General features: G+C 38.7%; 1 protein-coding gene across 1 annotated transcript; it reads right to left on the bottom strand.

Moving 5' to 3' along the window:
• Window positions 1–4,126: 4,126 nt before the first annotated feature.
• On the bottom strand, window positions 4,127–7,436 carry LOC136844638 (putative nuclease HARBI1). Its single transcript, XM_067113912.1, has 3 exons — window positions 7,098–7,436; window positions 6,774–6,889; window positions 4,127–5,139 (listed from the first exon to the last, which is right to left on the bottom strand). The coding sequence occupies exons 1-3, from the start codon at window positions 7,405–7,407 to the stop codon at window positions 4,750–4,752; spliced, it is 816 nt and encodes a 271-aa protein (XP_066970013.1). The 5' UTR covers window positions 7,408–7,436; the 3' UTR covers window positions 4,127–4,749.
• Window positions 7,437–20,410: the final 12,974 nt, after the last annotated feature.

The following is a 20,410-nucleotide window of genomic DNA, read 5'->3' as shown; positions in this document are numbered from 1 at the left end:
GCTGATGCTTTTCATAGTAATAAGATTTAATTGTTAGTGTAAAGTATTGAAAGTATTTTCCTTCATTATAGAACATGTTCCCTGTGATGTTTTTAATATTAATAGGATTTGCGGTTAGTATAAAGCATTATAAATATTTCTGTTCATTATAGAACATACCCCTAGCTGCAACCCCCTTCCGTTGCTTTTACTCTACCTAATTTCAGATTTTTGTTTCTTAATCTTATTGAAAGTCAGCCCTCTCTAACATTATAGAACATGTTCACCTGTTTGAGGTTATCCTCCTGTTACACCTTTCAAACCTTTTACTGTCAGGCATTTGAAGTTCTTTGCAGCTGAATGACCTCATAGGTCCCAGTGCAACCCCTTCCGTTCCTATTATTCACCTCAATTCATATTCTCTTACTTCCATCTTACTTTTTTCAACCCTCTTGTAACAGTTGATTCATATCCAGAAAAAACTATTTTTTACTTATCCTTAAGTTACACCTTTCAAACCTTTCACTGTCAGACCACTTCAGCTGATTAATGACCTCATAGGTCCCAGTTAGACTTATTTTTGGCCTAAAACCAGTCGGTTATTCAGGTCAATTCAGTTATAGAACATTACTAGAATACTTATGCTTCACCAGAAATAAATTCCTGTAACTCTTCATCATCCAGAAAAACTATTTTTTTGACTTATCCGGATTCTACATTACCCGACAATTAGAGCTTTTTTTTTTCTATTAGTATGCATGTTTGAGGAATTTTTTTATACTCAGTTTAAAACCAAAATGTCAACGTTATGAGTTTCTAGTAAATTGCCTGGCTGTCGAACTTCTCCAAAGTTCCAGAGGTCCTTTATTCCTCACACCATTGGGCTGTGGAACATTCTCCCCCTGCTGAGGATGTCGTGCAGTTGGAAACTCAAATGTGCAAGCGAAAATGCAATGCATTACTACTCGAAAATAGTTCTCCTTGCATTTTAATAATTCACTTATATTTTTATCAATTTATTTATTAATTTGTTGATGTATTTTTTCTGTTTTGGCAAGTGATCTCTTTCTGTATTTCGTATTACCTGCTGTTAGTTCTTTCAAGTGAACACCATAATATTCTTTGGAAGTTTGAATTTCAAGTCAGTGGCCCCTTTGGTTGGCTTGTTCCGTATGAATAGGGTTCATCTTCTGAGTAATAATAATAATAATAATAATAATAATAATAATAATAATAATAATAATAATAATAATAATAATAATAAATTCTTTCATATACCTTTGAAGCTCACACTTATACGATTGACCGAGGTTATTTATTTCGTCAGTGGGGTTTTTTGTCTTATTATGTGGTAGTGGGTATACTGACGCGAGTTTGGCAATGTGGCAGTTGCATAGTTGGTTTAAACGTCTGTAAGGGACATTTAATTAATTTCACCTGTGTTAACTGTCTGTATTTGACCTTCGACACCTGTGTTTGTCTGACTTTTTGTATAGTATGCTAAGAGGGTCTGAAGATCAGAACTGGAAAAGAAATCTCCAGCTGTTTTCATTTGCTGCCGTGAACATCACAGTTCTAGACTCCGTAGCGGGGCGGTGCCATCAGTCCACCTCACGCGGTACACTGTAGGCGTTACTCAAGGTTCTTTGCAGCGTCCCTTCTAAGGCCCCCCAGCAGCAGCAACCCCTTTCATTTCCTTTTGCTGTACCTCCGCTCATAATCTCTCCCTTCCATCTTACTTTCCTCAACCCTCTCCTAACAATTGTTTCGTAGTGCAAATGGTAGGTTTTTCTCCTGTTACACCTGTCAAACCTTTTATCTCTCAGTTTCCCTTTAGCGCTGAATGACCTCGTAGGTCCCAGTGCTTGCTGGGGCTTTGGCCTAAATTTTATTTTCTGTTCCATTATAAAATCAAATTTGCTCCTAGTGAATGTTTCTCCTTAGTAAATTCCGGTATCATTTCTCACTGAGTTTTTATACTAGGTGACAGATAAGCGAGATTGTAATGTCTCCATTGTCGATCTCATGAGCCTTGTAGAGTTTTAGTTAATTTTTCTATTTCACTCTTTCAGTTATTACAGATTGGTACTCTTCCTCGTTCTTAGAATCATTATCATCTCTCTCTCTCTCTCTCTCTCTCTCTCTCTCTCTCTCTCTCTCTCTCTCTCTCTCTCTCTCTCTCTCTCTCTCTCTCTCTCTCTCTCAAGTATTGCAACAGTCAGAAATTAAGGCAAACGTTTTATAATCGATTGTAGAGGTGACTGTTGAGAGAGAGAGAGAGATGAAAAAATTTAAAATTATACTTCTATTAAACTATCAACTTTCAAGTGATTCTGCATTAACACTGGGGAGAGAGAGAGAGAGAGAGAGAGAGAGAGAGAGAGAGAGAGAGAGAGAGAGATAAAAACAATAAAAAAAATTATGCTTCTAATAAACTATCAACTTTCAAGTGACTCTACATTAACACTGGAGAGATAGAGAGAGAGAGAGAGAGTAAAAAATAAAAAAATAAAATGCTTCTAATAAACTATCAAATTTCAAGTAACTCTACATTAACACTGGAGAGAGAGAGAGAAAGAGAGAGAGAGAAAATGTATCAATCTTTGCCTCTCAGCACCAATGAATTATTCACCTTTGGCAAATCGCATTAGGAAACTATCCATCGAATAAAGCCTCTTTTACATTCAACACAGGACGGAAGTTCCTCCCATTGCTGTTGTAATATCATGTTAATCGCAGCCGGGGTCCCGTAGATTAGGTAGATGTTCCGTAGTTCCAGGATTTACCGACATTCGCCATTTTTATTTCGTTACCGAGTAAAAAACAGATGCGATGTGCCGTAATCGTAACAAGACATTATTTTACTACGTAGTGAGTAAAAGGGGTATTATAGTATGTATTTTCTTGTTTGTGAATGAGTCATTTCATTCATTATCAGTTTAAATGGGTACTCCTTAGTGAGTAGAAGAGATAGTAGAGTATTCTCTTGTTTATGAATGAGCCATTTCATTCATTATCAGTTTAAAAGAGTACTTAGTGAGTTAAAGAGATAGTATAGTATTCTCTCGTTTCTGAATGGGTCATTTCATTCATTATCAGTATAAAAGAGTACTCCTTAGTGAGTAGAAGAGATAGCATAGTATTGTCTCGTTATGAATGAGTCATTTCACTCATTATCAGCTTAAGAATACTCCTTATAGAAGAGACAGTATAGTATTCTCTTGTTTATGAATGAGTCATCTCATTCATTATCAGTGTTAAGTGTCTTGTGTTCCTCAGTTGCTTCAGATGTTCCTCATATTACTCTGGGTTGGAGGATCATTCGGGAGTGTTCCGTAGTTATAGATGAGGTTTGTTGTATTGTTTATGGAGTGAAGATTCCATGTATAAATTGATCAGGATCTGCATTTGAGAGGTTAAGCTAAGACTCTCCATAATCTTATCTCATTGGGAGAAGCATTTCTTTCACTGGTAGTTAAATTCTCTCTCTCTCTCTCTCTCTCTCTCTCTCTCTCTCTCTCTCTCTCTCTCTCTCTGGTGCGTTTAGATTGGAGAGTTTTTTCCGCGAGTTGCTCTCAGACAGCTGCTCTGTGGAATGTAAACAGGCTGTAGAGTACTCTCCGAGATTTTCTCTCTGCTCTCGCGAGTGTTTCTCTTTTCTCGCGCGCGCTACAGTCTAAACAGTCTAGACAGCACGCTCGTAGAGCTAGGTTGTAGCTCTCCACTCTATTCAGTGAATATTCAGATCTGTGAAAGTTTTCGTTACTCTCGCGAGAGAATATGAGTGCCAAAAAGTGGAATAAAGACCAAACAATTGCGTTAATTCAGCAATACGAGAAATTTCCTGAACTGTGGAATGTGACTTTGCCTGAGTACAGAAACAAAGAGCTGAAAATTAGTAAAATTAAAGGAATAGCTGAGAACTTGGGGATTAGCGAAAAAGAAATTACAAGGAAGTGGCACAATCTTCGGAGTCAAATGTGCGCTGAAGCTAGAAAATTGAAGAAGAAAAAAAGTGGGAGTGGAGCTGAAGAAGTGTGCTTTAAAAGCAACTGGGAGTTTTACGATGCTCTGCTGTTCATGGTCGGTTACAGCGCACCTCAAGAGGAGACCAGCGCAAATTTGGTAAGTAAAAGTAGCATTTCTAATCACTGTATATTTTTAAATTCTGCACAATCAAACCAAGCGAACAGACAAACATTGTAAATTCTGCACAATCAAACCAAGTGAACAAACATTGTAAATTCTGCACAATCAAACCAAGTGAACGGACAAACATTGTAACTTACCACAGTATTATTGTGTGTTCATAATGTATGGATAATATTTGTCCTTCTGGTTTTTAATGATAAATTTAAATATATTTATACTGCCAGGGGACTTCGCCATTTGTTGACATAAAATAGTTCTTGAAAGATTCTCGAATTTCTTTAGCCTCTGCAGACGCATTTCTTGTCCCTTGATGTTCCAAAGAATGAAAAGTTCTTAGTGGCAAATCTTCTCTTAACATTTCACCATTTTCATCCTCTAGATTTCCAGGAGCATAAATACAAGCCGATTCCTTTCTGGATAACAGAAAATTATGTAAGGCACATATACATAATACAATTGTCTTGGCTCGCTTCAGGGCCACTTCCATCGGCCGTCTTAAGATGCGAAATCGGGCCGATATTAAGCCGAAAGCATTTTCCACAACGCGGCGCGCTCTTGACAACCTGTAGTTAAAAATACGATTCGGTGCAGGCTGATTGGAGAAAGGAAAAGGTTTCATCAAATACCTTTTAATGGAAATGCGTCATCTCCAATTGCAACTAACGGTATTTGTCTGTTGCTTCGGGTGTAATCCAGAGGACGTCCGTTTGGCACGTTTAAGATATTGTTTTCTAAAGCTTGTGACAATGAACAATTGGCAAATACTCCTCCATCTGATATGCGTCCATTGCATCCGACATCAATGTACAAAAATTTATAATTGGCATCTACTAATGCCATCAGGACAATGCTATTTGTTCCCTTGTAGTTGAAGGAGAGACTTCCGCTGTTTTGAGGCTGTTTCAATACAATATGCCTCCCGTCTATTGCTCCCATGCAATTTGGGAATTGACATTTTTCTTGAAATTCATCTGCAACTTTGTTCCATTCTTCGTTTGAATTGGGAACCTGTAAAAGACGTATCATTAGTTCAATAAATTGTCATAAATTTTGGAGCTGCATGTTTTGAGGAACACTCCTCTCTATATAGCAATAGCTAATCTATATTATAATAATCACAGTGTCTGTCCGCTTGTCTGTCCGTCACGCTCATAAATTATTAGTGTGAAAAAAAAAAAAAAAAAAAACTCTACCCACAAACACACACACACACACACACTTCAATACCCGTTATTTTATTATTTGTGTTATTATTTGAAAAAAATTAAATTTTATTAAATATATTTAATTTAAATAAATGCTTAAAATATACATATTTAATTTGAATATTTGAATTTAACGGGCACGTGCACTAGATTATTTGTTATTATTATTATTAAAAAAAATTATTAAATATATTTAATTTAAATAAATGATTAAAATTTAAATATTTAATTTAAATATTTGAAATTAACGGGCACGTGCACTAGTTACTATGTATTTATATGTTATGCTTTCTTATCCTAACCTACCCTCCCTCACTTACTGCTCACTCCAGCATTTTTTTGTGTTTACACAGTGTTATATAAAAACTCTTTATTTCTTCAGGAACTGCCTAGCTCCGAATTGGAGGGAGTACAACATAGGAAACCGGAATCTGGAAACGGGAATCAACCAGAGCAATCTGGAAGTATGAATTTGGAAACAAGATCTCCAAACAGAAACCTGCTGCTAAGAAACGGAAAGCCGGAACTTCGGCACGTGAGGAAACAATAGCTAAGGCAATGGCGATAATCAATACGCCAAGTGATAATTTGTCAACGTTCGGAGATTATGTTGCCTCAGAATTGAGGCAACTACGCTCGGAGGCTAATAGAAAATGCTTGAAAAGAACCATTTTGAAAGCTATCATTGAAATGGGAGAATTTGAAGATGCGCAATATTCATCCTCTGTTTCTTCCTGTTCTGCTACTCCTACCCCTCCTCCATTTGTGGAGAGCAATCCTACCCCTCCACCATTGTAGGAGAGTAATCCTACCCCTCCTCCATTGTTGGAGAGCAATCCTACCCCTCCTCCATTGTTGGAGAGCAATCCTACCCCTCCTCCATTGTTGGAGAGCAATCCTACCCCTCCTCCATTATTGTTTGTGGAGAGCAATCCCTACCCATTTGTGGAGAAATCCTCCATTGTTGGAGAGCAGTCCTACCCTCCTCCATTGTTGGAGAGCAATCCTACCCCTCCTCCATTGTTGGAGAGCAGTCCTACCCCTCCTCCATTGTAGGAGAGCAATCCCACCCCCTCCATTTGGAGAGCAATCTTACCCCCTCCTCCATGTGTGGAGAAATCAATCCTACCCTCCTCCATTGTTGGAGAGCAATCCTACCCCTCCTCCATTGTACCCCTCCTCCATTGTTGAGAGCAATCCCCATTGTTGGAGAGCAGTCCTACCCTCTTGTTGCATTTCCTCCATTGTTGAGGCAGTCCACCCCTTCTGCATTTAGGCAGTGCAATGAGGCTCTGCGTGTTTTTGATTATTTCGATGTTTGATTCATGTTTTCAGTATGATTTCTCTTACAATTTTATTTGTAGCCCAGCTGAAATACACTATATTCATTATTCAATTTAAGAACATTAAATTCTAACTCGAAACGTTTTTTCTTACCTTGAGAAAGTCTTCTTGCAGAGATGTATACAGCGCCTCACACACTTCGGGGACAATAATTGAAATGGTAGGTACAGGTATGCGAAAGAGATGCATCAATGAGTGATAACTGTCTCCTGAAATAAAAGGTTTGATTTAGAAAAAAAAATCATTTATAAAGTTGGTGAATGCTTCATTTATGGTGGTGTTGGTTCTCCAACGCAACTCCTGTCTAAGCTCCATATAGAGCGATAACATTTCGGTCATCCACACAAAAGTCACGTGTTCATACAGGTTATGTATATAATAGTATGTGTAAGTATATGAAACGGGATAAATTCTTACCTGAGACCAAAAATCTAAGAGTGACTGCTAATCTTTCTGACGGGGTTATTGCTTTTCTTAATTGAGTATCTCTCTTGCGAATTTTTGGGGACACTATTTCCAACAAATAGTGAAAATCTTCAGGGCTCATACATACGGAGTTCTTATAGCTCGATGTATCTTCCTCAAACAATTCTCTTAATAATTTTGCATGTGCTCCATCTTCTCCCCTTCTGCTTATCCATTTTCGGACCCACGTACTTCTTTTCCTTTTCTTTTTCACTTCGTTCATAATTATTAATGCAGCAGCAACACGGCACTTTTGAGACATGTTCTCTCAACCCTCGCTAGTTGTCGACTGGCAGTGGCTCCAGTGTAAATAGATGCGCGAGAAATCTTACCCGACTCTCGGACACTTTCTCTCGCGACACTCCCTCACAGCTCTCGGAGAGCAAAACTTGCTGGTAGTGTAAACGCGCTGTAGAGAAAGTCGCGCGAGAGTAGCCGTCTCTCGGGAGAGTTTAATCTCCAATCTAAACGCACCCAGACACACACACACATGGAGGATGAACATAGTATCTTCATGAACGTTTAAGCTAGGAATCTCTTAATTTTGTCTGATTGAGAAAAGCATTCTTATCACTGACAGTTAAATTCTCTCTCTCTCTCTCTCTCTCTCTCTCTCTCTCTCTCTCTCTCTCTCTCTCTCTCTCTCTCTCTCTCTCACACACACACATAGAGGATGAACATAGTATCTTCATGAACGTTTAAGCTAGGAATCTCTTAATTTTGTCTGATTGAGAAAAGCATTCTTTTCACTGACAGTTAAATTCTCTCTCTCTCTCTCTCTCTCTCTCTCTCTCTCTCTCTCTCTCTCTCTCTCTCTCTCTCTCTCTCTCTCTCTCTCATAGACACAAACACACACTCACAGGATGAACACAGCATCTTCATTTGAGGGTTTAAGCTAAGAATCTCTCTAATTTTCTCATTGGGAAAAGCATTCTTTTTACAAGATTAAATTCTCTCTCTCTCTCTCTCTCTCTCTCTCTCTCTCTCTCTCTCTCTCTCTCTCTCTCTCTCTTTGATTTGATTTTTAAGCTAAGAATCTCTTTAATTTTCTCTCATTGGGAACAGCATTTCTTTCACTGATAGTCAAATTTCTCTCTCTCTCTCTCTCTCTCTCTCTCTCTCTCTCTCTCTCTCTCTCTCTCTCTCTCATTTGAGGGGTTAAGCTAAGAATCTCTTTAATTTTCTCTTATTGGGAAAAGCATTCTTTTCACTGACAGTTAAACTCTCTCTCTCTCTCTCTCTCTCTCTCTCTCTCTCTCTCTCTCTCTCTCTCTCTCTCTCTCTCAGGAAAATGATGGCCAGTGATGGGTGAGCGAGCCATAGGAATGTGGATTAGATGCCACCAGGTCATTTCCATATTGATGGACATCAACGTATGAAAACCTTCGAGATTTCCTATGTATCAAAATGAGAGAGAGAGAGAGAGAGAGAGAGAGAGAGAGAGAGAGAGAGAGAGAGAGAGAGAGAGAAAGAAGAGCCCCAGAGTGAGGGCAAACGAGGTTAGATAAAAAGACCAAGAGAGAGAGAGAGAGAAAGAGAGAGAGAGAGAGAGAGAGAGAGAACCCAAAATGATGGCAAAAAATGTCAGAGAAAAAGACCAATAGAGAGAGAGAGTGAGAGAGAACACGACCTCAAATCGAGGTCAAACGTGGTAGCCGCGTTTACCGTTATCGAATCCGGGGAAAAAATGTCGGAATTGTTAGTATCTGAATGTGACATTTGAGGTTTGGAAAGGGGGAAATGCCCCATAACCAATACGAGGTTGTGACACGTGATTGATGGCCCGCGTGGAAATTGGGCACATTGATAAACGATTGTCTGGGTGTATGGATGCGAAGGGATTATCTGGACGTATAACTGGGAAGGTATTGTCTAGGTGTATAGATATGAATAGATTACGTAGATTTATTGCTGGTGAGAGATTGTCTAGGTGTGTGGAAGGATGGAGATCGTATGGAAGAGAAAGGAATGTCTAGGTGTGTGGAAATTGGGCACATTGATAAACGATTGTCTGGGTGTATGGATGGAAAGGGGTTATCTGGACGTATAACTGGAAAGGTATTGTCTGGGTGTATAGATGTGAATAGATTACATAGATTTATTGCTGGTGAGAGATTGTCTATGTGTGTGGAAGGAGATTGTATGGATGTGAAAGGAGTGTCTAGATGTATGGATGCATGGGGATTGTATAGACATAAGGTACTTGTCTAGATGGAAGGATTAATACGGATTTTATGGTTGTGAATGAATTGTCTAGACGTATGGAAAGGCATTGTCTAGATTTGAAAGATGCGAAAAGATTGCATAGATTTATTGATGGGAAGGGATTGTCTAGGTGTATGGATACACAAAGAAAATCTAGATGTATGAATGCATGGGAAGTGTATGGCTGTAAGGGAATTGTCTGGATGTATGGATGGGAAGGGATTGTCTAGATGTGAAAGAATTGTTCAGATGTGTGGCAGTAAAATGAGTATCAATGACAAGATTTAGCGAGTGCATCGGGAGACGAGTCTCTTTTGGGGCGGGATTGTATAATTGATAAATTGATATGTGAATAATTATGATAATTGTTGTTTTGGCAGAAAGCAGGATGAAATAGATGAATAGACAGTTGTCAGAATAGAATTGAAAAGGAAAACTAGATAGTGCATGGGAAATAGATGTAGTGGATGGAAGAACGCTATGAAAACTAAGTTGGAAATTGATATGACACGGTTGAAAACGTTAAATAAACATATATAACAAATCAAGTAACTAAGAAATTAACCCCTAGAGGGATAGAGCTGCACTGTAGACATTACATAAGGTTCTTTGCAGCGTCCCTTCGGGCCCTAGCTGCAACCCCTTTCATTCCTTTTACTGTACCTCCGTCCATATTTACTTTCTTCCATCTTACTTTCCACAACCCTCTCCTAAAAATTGTTTCATAGTGCAACTGCGAGGTTTTCCTCCTGGTACGCCTTATAAACCTTTTTACTGTCAATTTCCGTTTTAGCGCTGAATGACCTTATAGGTCCCAGCGCTTGGCCTCTGGCCAAAATTCTATATTCCATACTAAGAAATTAAGACACATGCACAGTTCGAACCAAGAGTTTGAGATAGCGAGAAAAAAAAAAAAGTTTTACAAAAAAGGCAATTTACCATGTAAATGAGATGGGTGATTGCTTGGGGAAAGATAATTGTGAAGTTGATGAAATTGCTTATTGCGAAGAGGGGAGAGACAGAGAGAGAGAGAGAGAGAGAGAGAAAGATCTTTTTGTCTTTATATTTTTCTTTCTCTTTTGTATTCTCTGTGTCTTCCTTTTAGTTTTCTGTAAAAGAAAACGATTATGCCGGCTTTGTCTGTCCGTCCGCACTTTCTCTGTCCGCACTTTTTTCTGCCCGCCCTCAGATCTTAAAAACTACTGAGGCTAGAGGGCTGCAAATTGGTATGTTAATCATCTACCCTCCAGTCATCACACATATCAAATTGCAGCCCTCTAGCCTCAGTAGTTTTCATTTTATTCAAGGTTAAGGTTAGCCATAATTGTGCTTCTGACAACGATATGGGACAGGCCACCACCTGTCCGTGGTTAAAGTTTCATGGGTCGCAGCTCATACAGCATTATACCGAGACCACCGAAAGATAGACCCATTTTCGGTGGCCTCGACTAAACGCTGTAGCGGCTGTACAGAAAACTCGATTGCGCCGAAGAAACGTCGGCGCATTTTTCACTTGTCTTTTATTGTTCTTCCTCTTCCTTCGCGAATTGGAGCACTAACAACCAACACGAATAAAGAAAAACGTGTATAATGAAGTAGAGAGATTAGGAGATTGCTAAGAAGGGTTGATTTATGGCCCTGAAAGTACCTTGCCTTTATAATGACTATAATGACGCCATCGTCATTATTTTTACTGTCATTGGCTCTGTTTTGTAAGCATTATTTGCCCCGAGAAGTGACATGCTTGCCTTCAAGATCACCCTTATTATATATGTTCCCCGTAGGGTGGTAGTGACGTCATTGCTACGTCACCTGGTGCGCTGTAGCCATTAATCAAGGCTCTTTGCAGCGTTCCTTCTTTGGGCTTTGCCCCAACAGCTGTAACCCCTTTCATTCCTTTTCCTGTGCCTCCATTCATATTATCTTCCATCATAGGTCCCAGCTCTTGGCCTTTCGCCTAAATTCTATATTCCATTCCATATTCCATTCATGTAGACGTAGGATAGAGTTAAAGGGAAGAATACCAATAAAAGTACGAAGAGATTATGCGGAATTGTCGGGTGTTACCGATTACAAAATAAATAGTAAGTGCACGAGAGAGCATTAATATAATGTATTTTATTCTTGTAAATTCCCTGCATCAAGGTATTATTATTATTATTATTATTATTATTATTATTATTATTATTATTATTATTATTATTATTATTATTATTATTATTATTCATATGATGATGAACCATTGACTTGAAATTTATTATTATATTTTCATATATTATTATTATTATTATTATTATTATTATTATTATTATTATTATTATTATTATTATTATTATTATTATTCAGAACAAGAACAAGCCCACCAAATGAGCCATTGACTTGAAATTCAGGTTTCCAAAGAATTATTATTATTATTATTATTATTATTATTATTATTATTATTATTATTATTATTATTATTATTCAGAAGAAGAAACCATTGACTTTATTTTCCAAAGAATTATTAACAAGATGAACCCAGAACAAGAGCCATTGACTTGAAATTCAAGCTTCCAAAGAATTATTATTATTATTATTATTATTATTATTATTATTATTATTATTATTATTATTATTATTATTATTATTATTCAGAAGGGAAGCCACATTTGTAGGGAACAAACCCACACAAGGAGCCATTGACTTGAAATTCAAGCTTCCAAAGAATATTATGGTGTTCATTTGGAAGAAGTGACAGAGTATAATAGGGATGCAGAAAGTAGAGATGGGTTATTTGAAAAGAAAAAATAAATGAACAAATTAATAAATAAATAGATAAATATGTAAGTTAATTATTAAAATAAAATGAGAATTGCTTTAGATTAAAAATGAATAGCATCTTTGCTTGAACTCTCGAGGTTCCAATTGCACAACATCCTCAGGGAGACTGTTCCACAGTCCAACGGTGTGAGGAATGAAGGAGCAAGTAGTAGTTATCTATATATTGTAATCACTTTAATCAAGTATTGGAAATAGTGAAGAGAAACTGCAAAGACTTGTAATAGAGCTTGATGAGAGAACAGGTGAGCTGAAAAATAGGTGAAGGAGGGAGGATAGTAGGTTGTGTGAAGGGATTGTTGAGCCAACCCCACTTTATGGAAGTGAAGTGTGGATGTTGAGCGCAAATAAAAAAAAAAAAAACTGTTGCAGCCAGTGAGATGAACTTTTCACATGGTATATGTGGAGTAAGGAGAAATGAAAGGGTGAGAGATGTGGAGATACGCCAGTAGCGGTAAAAAGGCCAGCTTAGGTGAAAAGAATGGACCACAATGTTTTGTGATGGTTTGGTTATGTGGTAAGAATGGGAAGAGGTTGGTGAAAAGTTATATATATATATATATATATATATATATATATATATATATATATATATATATATATATATATATATATATATATATATATATATATATATGTGTGTGTGTGTGTGTGTGTGTGTGTGTGTGTAATTTATTGTTTGAGAGAGAGAGAGAGAGAGAGAGAGAGAGAGAGAGAGAAAATATATCCCCAACTCCTCCTCAGGGTATCATCCACATGTTCTCCTCTTACTACCTACCATCCCCACGATATCTGTTCCTCCGCTTCCAGCTTTCCTCCTCCTCCTCCTCCTCCTCCTCCTCCTCCTCCCCTCCTCCTCCTCCTCCTCCTCCTCCTCCTCCTCCTCCTCCTGCAGGTGAGCTCTGTCGGAGATGCCCGTGTCTTGAGCAAACGCAAGTGATCCCTTTATGAGGGAATGGTCTGATGCTCCCACAAACGAAGCATTAATCACCTCAGTGAAGAGGGCATTTTCCACCTTCCTTCCCCTCCCCTCCTTCCCCCTCCTCCCCCTCCTTCTCCTCCGCCGTCGGGTAATTGAAAGGCCGTGATATGATTGGACTAGCAGCAGAAGGCAGCGGTTGAACGGTAGATGAAGTAAAACCGACATTTTTTTTTTATGGAGTTTCACAGAGAGCCGCGATTTCACGGAATTGGCAAATAGAAGAAGAAGAAGAAGGAGGAGGAGGAGGAGGAGAATAATAAGAAAAAGAAGAAGAAGAAGAATTATTCACGAACTCGAGAAGAGGAGAGGATCCCGATCATATGTCTATTGGTGGGATTTATTTTTTTCGTTTTTTAAAAATTTTTATTATGCAAAATATGACCGCTAAGGAATCACGAGAGAGAGAGAGAGAGAGAGAGAGAGAGAGAGAGAGAGAGAGAGAGAGAGAGAGAGATTGCCCAGAAATCTAGTTGTGATGGAGAGCGAAACATGGTTCTCGAAATGCTAAATATGAGAGAGAGAGAGAGAGAGAGAGAGAGAGAGAGAGAGAGAGAGAGAGAGAGAGAGAGAGAGTGCGCAATATCACAGATCATCTTGCCAGGGTCAAGGTGAGGGGTCAGGAAATTGGGCGGGTTCCTTTGACGGCCGATCGTTTTCGAAAACAAAATAACCGCCCCGTGACCTCTTACCCCCTTCCCCTCCCCCCCCCCTCCCCTCCCCTCCCCTCCCCCCCCCTCCCCACCCCTTATTTTTTTGAATCATTGGGTGAATTAGAGCAACGCCCCTCAGATATGTTATTACACCTCAGTGTGGCCTCTCTGTCGAGGCGAGTCAAATCTGTGGGATATTTTGTTGACACAGGATTATCGCCAGTAACGTCAATGGCTGTTTGAAAGCCGAAGGACTCATTATCCCTTTACCCCTTAGGGGGGATAGTGCCGTCAGTGCACCTCATGCGGTGCACTGTAGGCATTTTACTTAAGGTTCTTCGCAGCGTGCTTTCCTTAGACCCCTAGCTGCTGCAACCCCTTTCGTTCCTTTTACTGTACATCCTTCCATATTCTCTTCCAACAATTGAAAATTTTCCTCCTGTTACACATTTCAAACTTTTACTGTCAATTTCCGTTTCAGCGCTGAATGACCTCGTAGGTCCCAGCGCTTGTCCTTCGGCTGAATTGTACGTTCTATCTATCTATTTCCCATCCCTTTAGATCATTAGGAAATCAAGTTGTTAAACTCCCAACCATTTCTGCTCTGGGTTGTAATTTATAGTCTGCTCAGTATTTTCCAGTGCGATGTAGTTCCTAACAACATGTTGTTCATTGATTACAATCATCGAGATGTTGTTATAACTCGTGTTATAATAATTGAGTTTAGTGTCATGTTATAGTTGTCAGTTCCGTTTCTCTCTTAAGGTATTTTTTGATGTTTTGATTTTGCATTTTTCTGTTATATGATCTCTCGTATGTGTGTCTTTCTGGTTTTGTGTGTATGTTTTGCTTGTTTGTTTATATTTAGTGATTCCGTTTCTCTCTCTCTCTCTCTCTCTCTCTCTCTCTCTCTCTCTCTCTCTCTCTCTCTCTCTCTTCTTTATATGTCTTGCAGGTGTGATGAAATTTTTTTATAAGTATATTTTTCTCCTCTTTTGAACTTTTGCGTTTTCTCTCCAGTAAAAGGGATTCTCTCTCTCTCCTCTCTCTTTCTCTCTCCTTCCTCTCTCTCCTCTCTCTCTCTCTCTCTCTCCTCTTCTAAACACGCCATTGATGTGTTTTCCATGATTTGGAATTTCTCCAGTTCTCCTCTCTCTCTCTCTCTCTCTCTCTCTCTCTCTCTCTCTCTTTTCTCTTCCTTTATTCGCTATTTCTTTTGGGTTACGTCTTCCATTTCTTTCAATGCTCTTCCCATTTCAGGCGTCCCTTTCATTCGCATAGAAGGATCTCCCTCTCTCCAGATAAAAGGATTCCCCGAAGGTCCTATAGGAGATTTATTTGTCCTTCCCTCTCTTCTTACCTTCCGTCCTTCATTCCTTCATTCCCCTCTTCGCGTCTTCTACCCTTTTGGTGGTTGTCTGTCTTGTTTTGCTTTGTCCATGTTTCTCTCTTGTCTTTCTTGATTGTTTCTTCCTCCTTCCTTGCATTGTTTCTGGCATTTCTTAATATCTGTTGTTTTGGTGGTTGTTCGTTCCTCATTTTTCTTGTGTTTATTCGCTATTTTGTTTTGGGTTGAATTCTCTACTTGAATTCATTGGCTGTCTGTTCCTTAATTGTTTTGGTGGTTGTCTGTTCCCTGATTGTCTTGGTGGTTTTCTGTTCCCTGATTGTTTCGGTGGTTGTCTGTTCCTTGATTGTTTTGGTGGTTGTCTGTTCCCTGATTGTTTCGGTGGTTTTCTGTTCCCTGATTGTTTCGGTGGTTGTCTGTTCCTTGATTGTTTTGGTGGTTGTCTGTTCCCTGATTGTTTCGGTGGTTTTCTGTTCCCTGATTGTTTTGGTTTTTGTCTGTTCCCTGATTGTTTCGGTGGTTGTCTGTTCCCTGATTGTTTTGGTGGTTGTCTGTTCCCTGATTGTTTTGGTGGTTTTGTTTCCTGATGGTTGTTTTGGTGGTTGTCTCCCTGATTGTTTTGGTGGTTGTCTGTTCCTGATTGTTTTGGTGATTGTTTTGGTGGTTGTCTGTTTGTTTTTGTTCCCTGATTGTTTTGGTGGTTGTCTGTTCCTGATTGTTTTGGTGGTTGTTTTGTTTGTCCCTGATTGTTTTGGTGGTTTTCTGTTCCTGATTGTTTTGGTGGTTGTCTGTTCCTGATTGTTTTGGTGGTTGTCTGTTCCTGATTGTTTTGTTTTGTGGTTGTCTGTTCCTGATTGTTTTGGATTGTTTTGGTTTGTCTGTTCCTGATTGTTTTGGTGGTTGTCTGTTCCTGATTGTTTGTTTGTCTGTTCCTTGATTGTGGTTGTCTGTTTCCATATTGTTGTTTTGGTTGTTTTGTGGTTGTCTGTTCCTGATTGTTTTTGTTTGTCGTTCCTGATTGTTTTGTTTGTCTGTTCCTGATTGTTTTTGTGGTTGTCTGTTCCTGATTGTTTTGGTGGTTGTCTGTTCCTGATTGTTTTTGTGGTTGTCTGTTCCTGATTGTTTTGGTTTTTCTGTTGTCTGTTCCTGATTGTTTTTGGTGGTTGTCTGTTCCTGATTGTTTTGGTGGTTGTCTGTTCCTGATTGTTTTTGTGGTTGTCTGTTCCTGATTGTTTTGGTGGTTGTCTGTTCCTGATTGTTTTGGTGGTTGTCTGTTCCTGATTGTTTTGGTGGTTGTCTGTTCCTGATTGTTTTGTTTTGTCTGTTCCTGATTGTTTTGGTGGTTGTCTGTTCCTGATTGTTTTGGTGGTTGTCTGTTCCTGATTGTTTTGGTGGTTGTCTGTTCCTGATTGTTTTAGTGGTTGTCTGTTCCTTGATTGTTTTGGTGGTTGTCTGTTCCCTGATTGTTTTGGTGGTTGTCTGTTCCTGATTGTTTTGTTTTGTCTGTTCCTGATTGTTTTTGTGGTTGTCTGTTCCTGATTGTTTGTTTTGTTTTTGTGGTTGTTCCTGATTGTTTTTGGTTGTCTGTTCCTGATTGTTTTTGTGTTGTCTGTTCCTGATTGTTTTTGTGGTTGTCTGTTCCTATTGTTTTGGTTGTTTCCTGATGGTTTTTGTTTGTCTGTTCCTTGTTTTATTTGTTTTCCTGGTTGTTTTGGTGGTTGTCTGTTCCTGATTGTTTTGGTGGTTGTTCCTGTTGTTTTTGTGGTTGTCTGTTTTGTTTGGTGGTTGTCTGTTCCTGATTGTTTTGGTGGTTGTCTGTCCTGATTGTTGTTCCCTGTTTTGGTGTTTTGTTTTTGGTTTGTCTGTTCCATGATTGTTTTGGTGGTTGTCTGTTCCTGATTGTTTTGGTGGTTGTCTGTTTTTAGTGATTGTTTCGGTTTTGGTTGTCTGTTCCTGATTGTTTTGGTTTGTCAGTTCCTTATTGTTTTGGTGGTTGTCTGTTCCTGATTGTTTTTGTGGTTGTCTGTTCCCTGATTGTTTCGGTGGTTGTCTGTTCCCTGATTGTTTTGGTGGTTGTCTGTTCCTGATTGTTTTGGTGGTTGTCTGTTCCTGATTGTTTTGGTGGTTGTCTGTTCCTGATTGATTGTTTCCTGATTGTTTTTGTGGTTCCTGATTGTTTTTCTTCCTGTTTCCTGATTGTTTTGGTGGTTGTCTGTTCCTGATTATTTTTGTGGTTATCTGTTCCCTGATTGTGCTGGTGGTTGTCTGTTGCTTATTGTTTTGGTGGTTGTCTGTTCCTGATTGTTTTTGTGGTTGTCTGTTCCTGATTGTTTTTGTGGTTGTCTGTTCCTTATTGTTTTGGTGGTTGTCTGTTCCTGATTGTTTTTGTGGTTGTCTGTTCCTGATTGTTTTGGTGGTTGTCTGTTCCTTATTGTTTTGGTGGTTGTCTGTTCCTTATTGTTTTGGTGGTTGTCTGTTCCTGATTGTTTTGGTGGTTGTCTGTTCTTTATTGTTTTGGTGGTTGTCTGTTCCTGATTGTTTTGGTGGTTGTCTGTTCCTGATTGTTTTGGTATTGTATTGGTGGTTGTCTGTTCCTGATTGTTTTGGTGGTTGCCTGTTCCTGATTGTTTTAGTGGTTGTATGTTCCCTGATTGTTTTGGTGGTTGTCTGTTCCTGATTGTTTTGGTGGTTGCCTGTTCCTGATTGTTTTAGTGGTTGTATGTTCCCTGATTGTTTTGGTGGGATATCCATTCATTTAAAAGTGTCTGTGTTATTGGCAGTTTGTGTCCATGGTAATTATTTTTGCATGGACTTGTGCACTCTTTTAAAACTTGTATTTGTTCCTGTACCACACACACACACACACACACATATATATATATATATATATATATATGTATATATGTATGTATGTATGTATATAGCCTATATACACTACTATATGTAGGTAAATTTCAGATTTCTTTTCTGTGCATACTCATTGGTACATCGCCACAAAATTTCCAGTCCACATTTCTCTTACGCCAGTCAGGGGATTTTACAGTCAAACTTGGTCCACAGATATACCATCATTTATAGATGTGCTAGAGGAAAGATTATCCACTCATTTCATATTTCTGCGACTTACTACTCACTTATTATCCTATTATTAGTCTCTTGCTTTTCTCTCAAGCAAGCTGAAATCGCACCACAAAAGACCGAAGACTTTTCACCAAACACCTAATCGCCTTCAACTTTTCTTCACCAGGTAATGCTACAGTTGCTTGCCTGATAGTATTTAGACTGAAACTCAGTTTTTCATCTCTCTCTCTCTCTCTCTCTCTCTCTCTCTCTCTCTCTCTCTCTCTCTCTCTCTCTCTCTCTCTCTCTCTCATATACACATGAACGCATGCCATTGCTGGTTTGATGAAATTTTGTATTATAAAATTTATTTCCAAATTTGCAGTTCTGAACTTTTGTATTTTTCTGGTTTGTGCTTTACCTCTCTCTCTCTCTCTCTCTCTCTCTCTCTCTCTCTCTCTCTCTCTCTCTCTCATAAACGCACACGATTGCTGTTTTGATGAAATTTTGCATTATATTAAAATTTATTTCGATTTGAGTTCTGAAATTTTTCTGTTTTGTATAATTTCTTCATTATATTAAAATTTATTATATTTCTCTCTAGTTCTCTTTTAAACGAACTTTTGTTTGATTTTGCTTATTTTTTATATTTCCTTAGTTGCGGTTTTGAACTTTTGTATTTTGCTGTTTTGAATAATTGCTTTACCTCTCTCTCTCTCTCTCTCTCTCTCTCTCTCTCTCTCTCTCTCTCTCTCTCTCTCTCTCTCTCAGCTTCCCTGGGAGCTTATGCTGTTCTCCCAGTAGAGAGAGAGAGAGAGAGAGAGAGAGAGAGAGAGAGAGAGAGAGAGAGAGAGAGAGGCCTCGTGGAAAATCCTTCCAGCGATTCCTGAAAAAAAATAAAACCAACACTCAAGAAATGGGTCTCAACCTTCGGTACCTCCTGAGGGCGATTGACTTGTGATGGGATGGTGGGGTGTCTCTGAGGGGCTCTGTAGGGGGTGCGGGTGGTTGGTGGGGGTTTTGGGAAAGGGGAGGGGGGGGGAGGAGGAGGTAAGGGTTAGGTAGGAGAAGGCTAAACAGTGATCCCGAGCTAGATTTGGTGTTTATTTTCTCGCCACTTGTGAGTATCAAACAGGACACGCCGCTAATTACTAGGTGCCGGGTTCTGAAAGGCTTTTGTGGAAGGACTTTCTCTCTCTCTCTCTCTCTCTCTCTCTCTCTCTCTCTCTCTCTCTCTCTCTCTCCTCGTTGATTTTGTTGGAGCTGGGAATGTTAATGGTGATTTTGTTGGGGCTGATAATGTTGGTGTTGGTTTTGTTGGGGCTGATAATGTTGGTGTTGGTTTTTTGGGGCTGACACTGATGGTGTTGATTTTGTTGGGGCTGTTATTGTTAGTGTTGATTTTGTTGGGGCTGTTATTGTTAGTGTTGAGTTTGTTGGGGCTGATACTGTTTGTGTTGTTTTTTCCTGTCAGACAGTTCTTGTTAGTAATGGCGTGACCTGGCCTCTCTAAGTGCTCTTCAAGAGATCCCTGTAATTTCTATATTAAACTTGAAAACCTGGCAACAATCCGTTGATTTGGGGGGGGGAGATATATTCCTTTGTTTGAACTGCAGTGGGTCACAATAAGGCAGGAGGAACTAACTGAGTTAGCAATTAAGAGGTGTGGAATTACTGTATTTATCTAACATTATCCCGTTTGTCTTGCGTCTGACTAATCACATACGATGTGTTGATAAGCTGAAGTCATTTGCCTGAAGTAATTTTTGTAAATTTATCTATTTATTTATTGATTTTGCTGACCAGGCGCAAATGTGAATATTTTTGCAAGTGGCAAGCAATCTTGGGATTTTATCTTTTGCATTTATTTATAAAGTAATCAGAAAATATCCCAGCTGAACATAACTGTTCTGCAAATGGAAGATAGATATTTAAAAATTGTTTACTAATTTTTGTCAAAAACTTTAGTATTAGTATAGTATCCTTTCCAGATTTTAATTAGTATCTAGAATAACTACAAACCTGTTTCTGCTATATGTTAATGTTTGATATTACGGAAATCATATATTTTTTCAAGGCATACCTATATGTCAGTTATGTTGATTTTATTTTATTTGCATATATGTCAAGTTATGTATCAAAAAATATAATTAAAAATCTATTTCAGGCAATTATTGTTTTTAATTTTCTGTAAAAGAAAACT

Source organism: Macrobrachium rosenbergii, chromosome 13 (assembly GCF_040412425.1).
Source record: "Macrobrachium rosenbergii isolate ZJJX-2024 chromosome 13, ASM4041242v1, whole genome shotgun sequence".
Lineage (NCBI taxonomy): Eukaryota > Metazoa > Arthropoda > Malacostraca > Decapoda > Palaemonidae > Macrobrachium > Macrobrachium rosenbergii.
The sequence above is the reverse complement of the archived record's forward strand: the minus strand, read 5'-3'. Positions and strand labels throughout refer to the sequence as shown.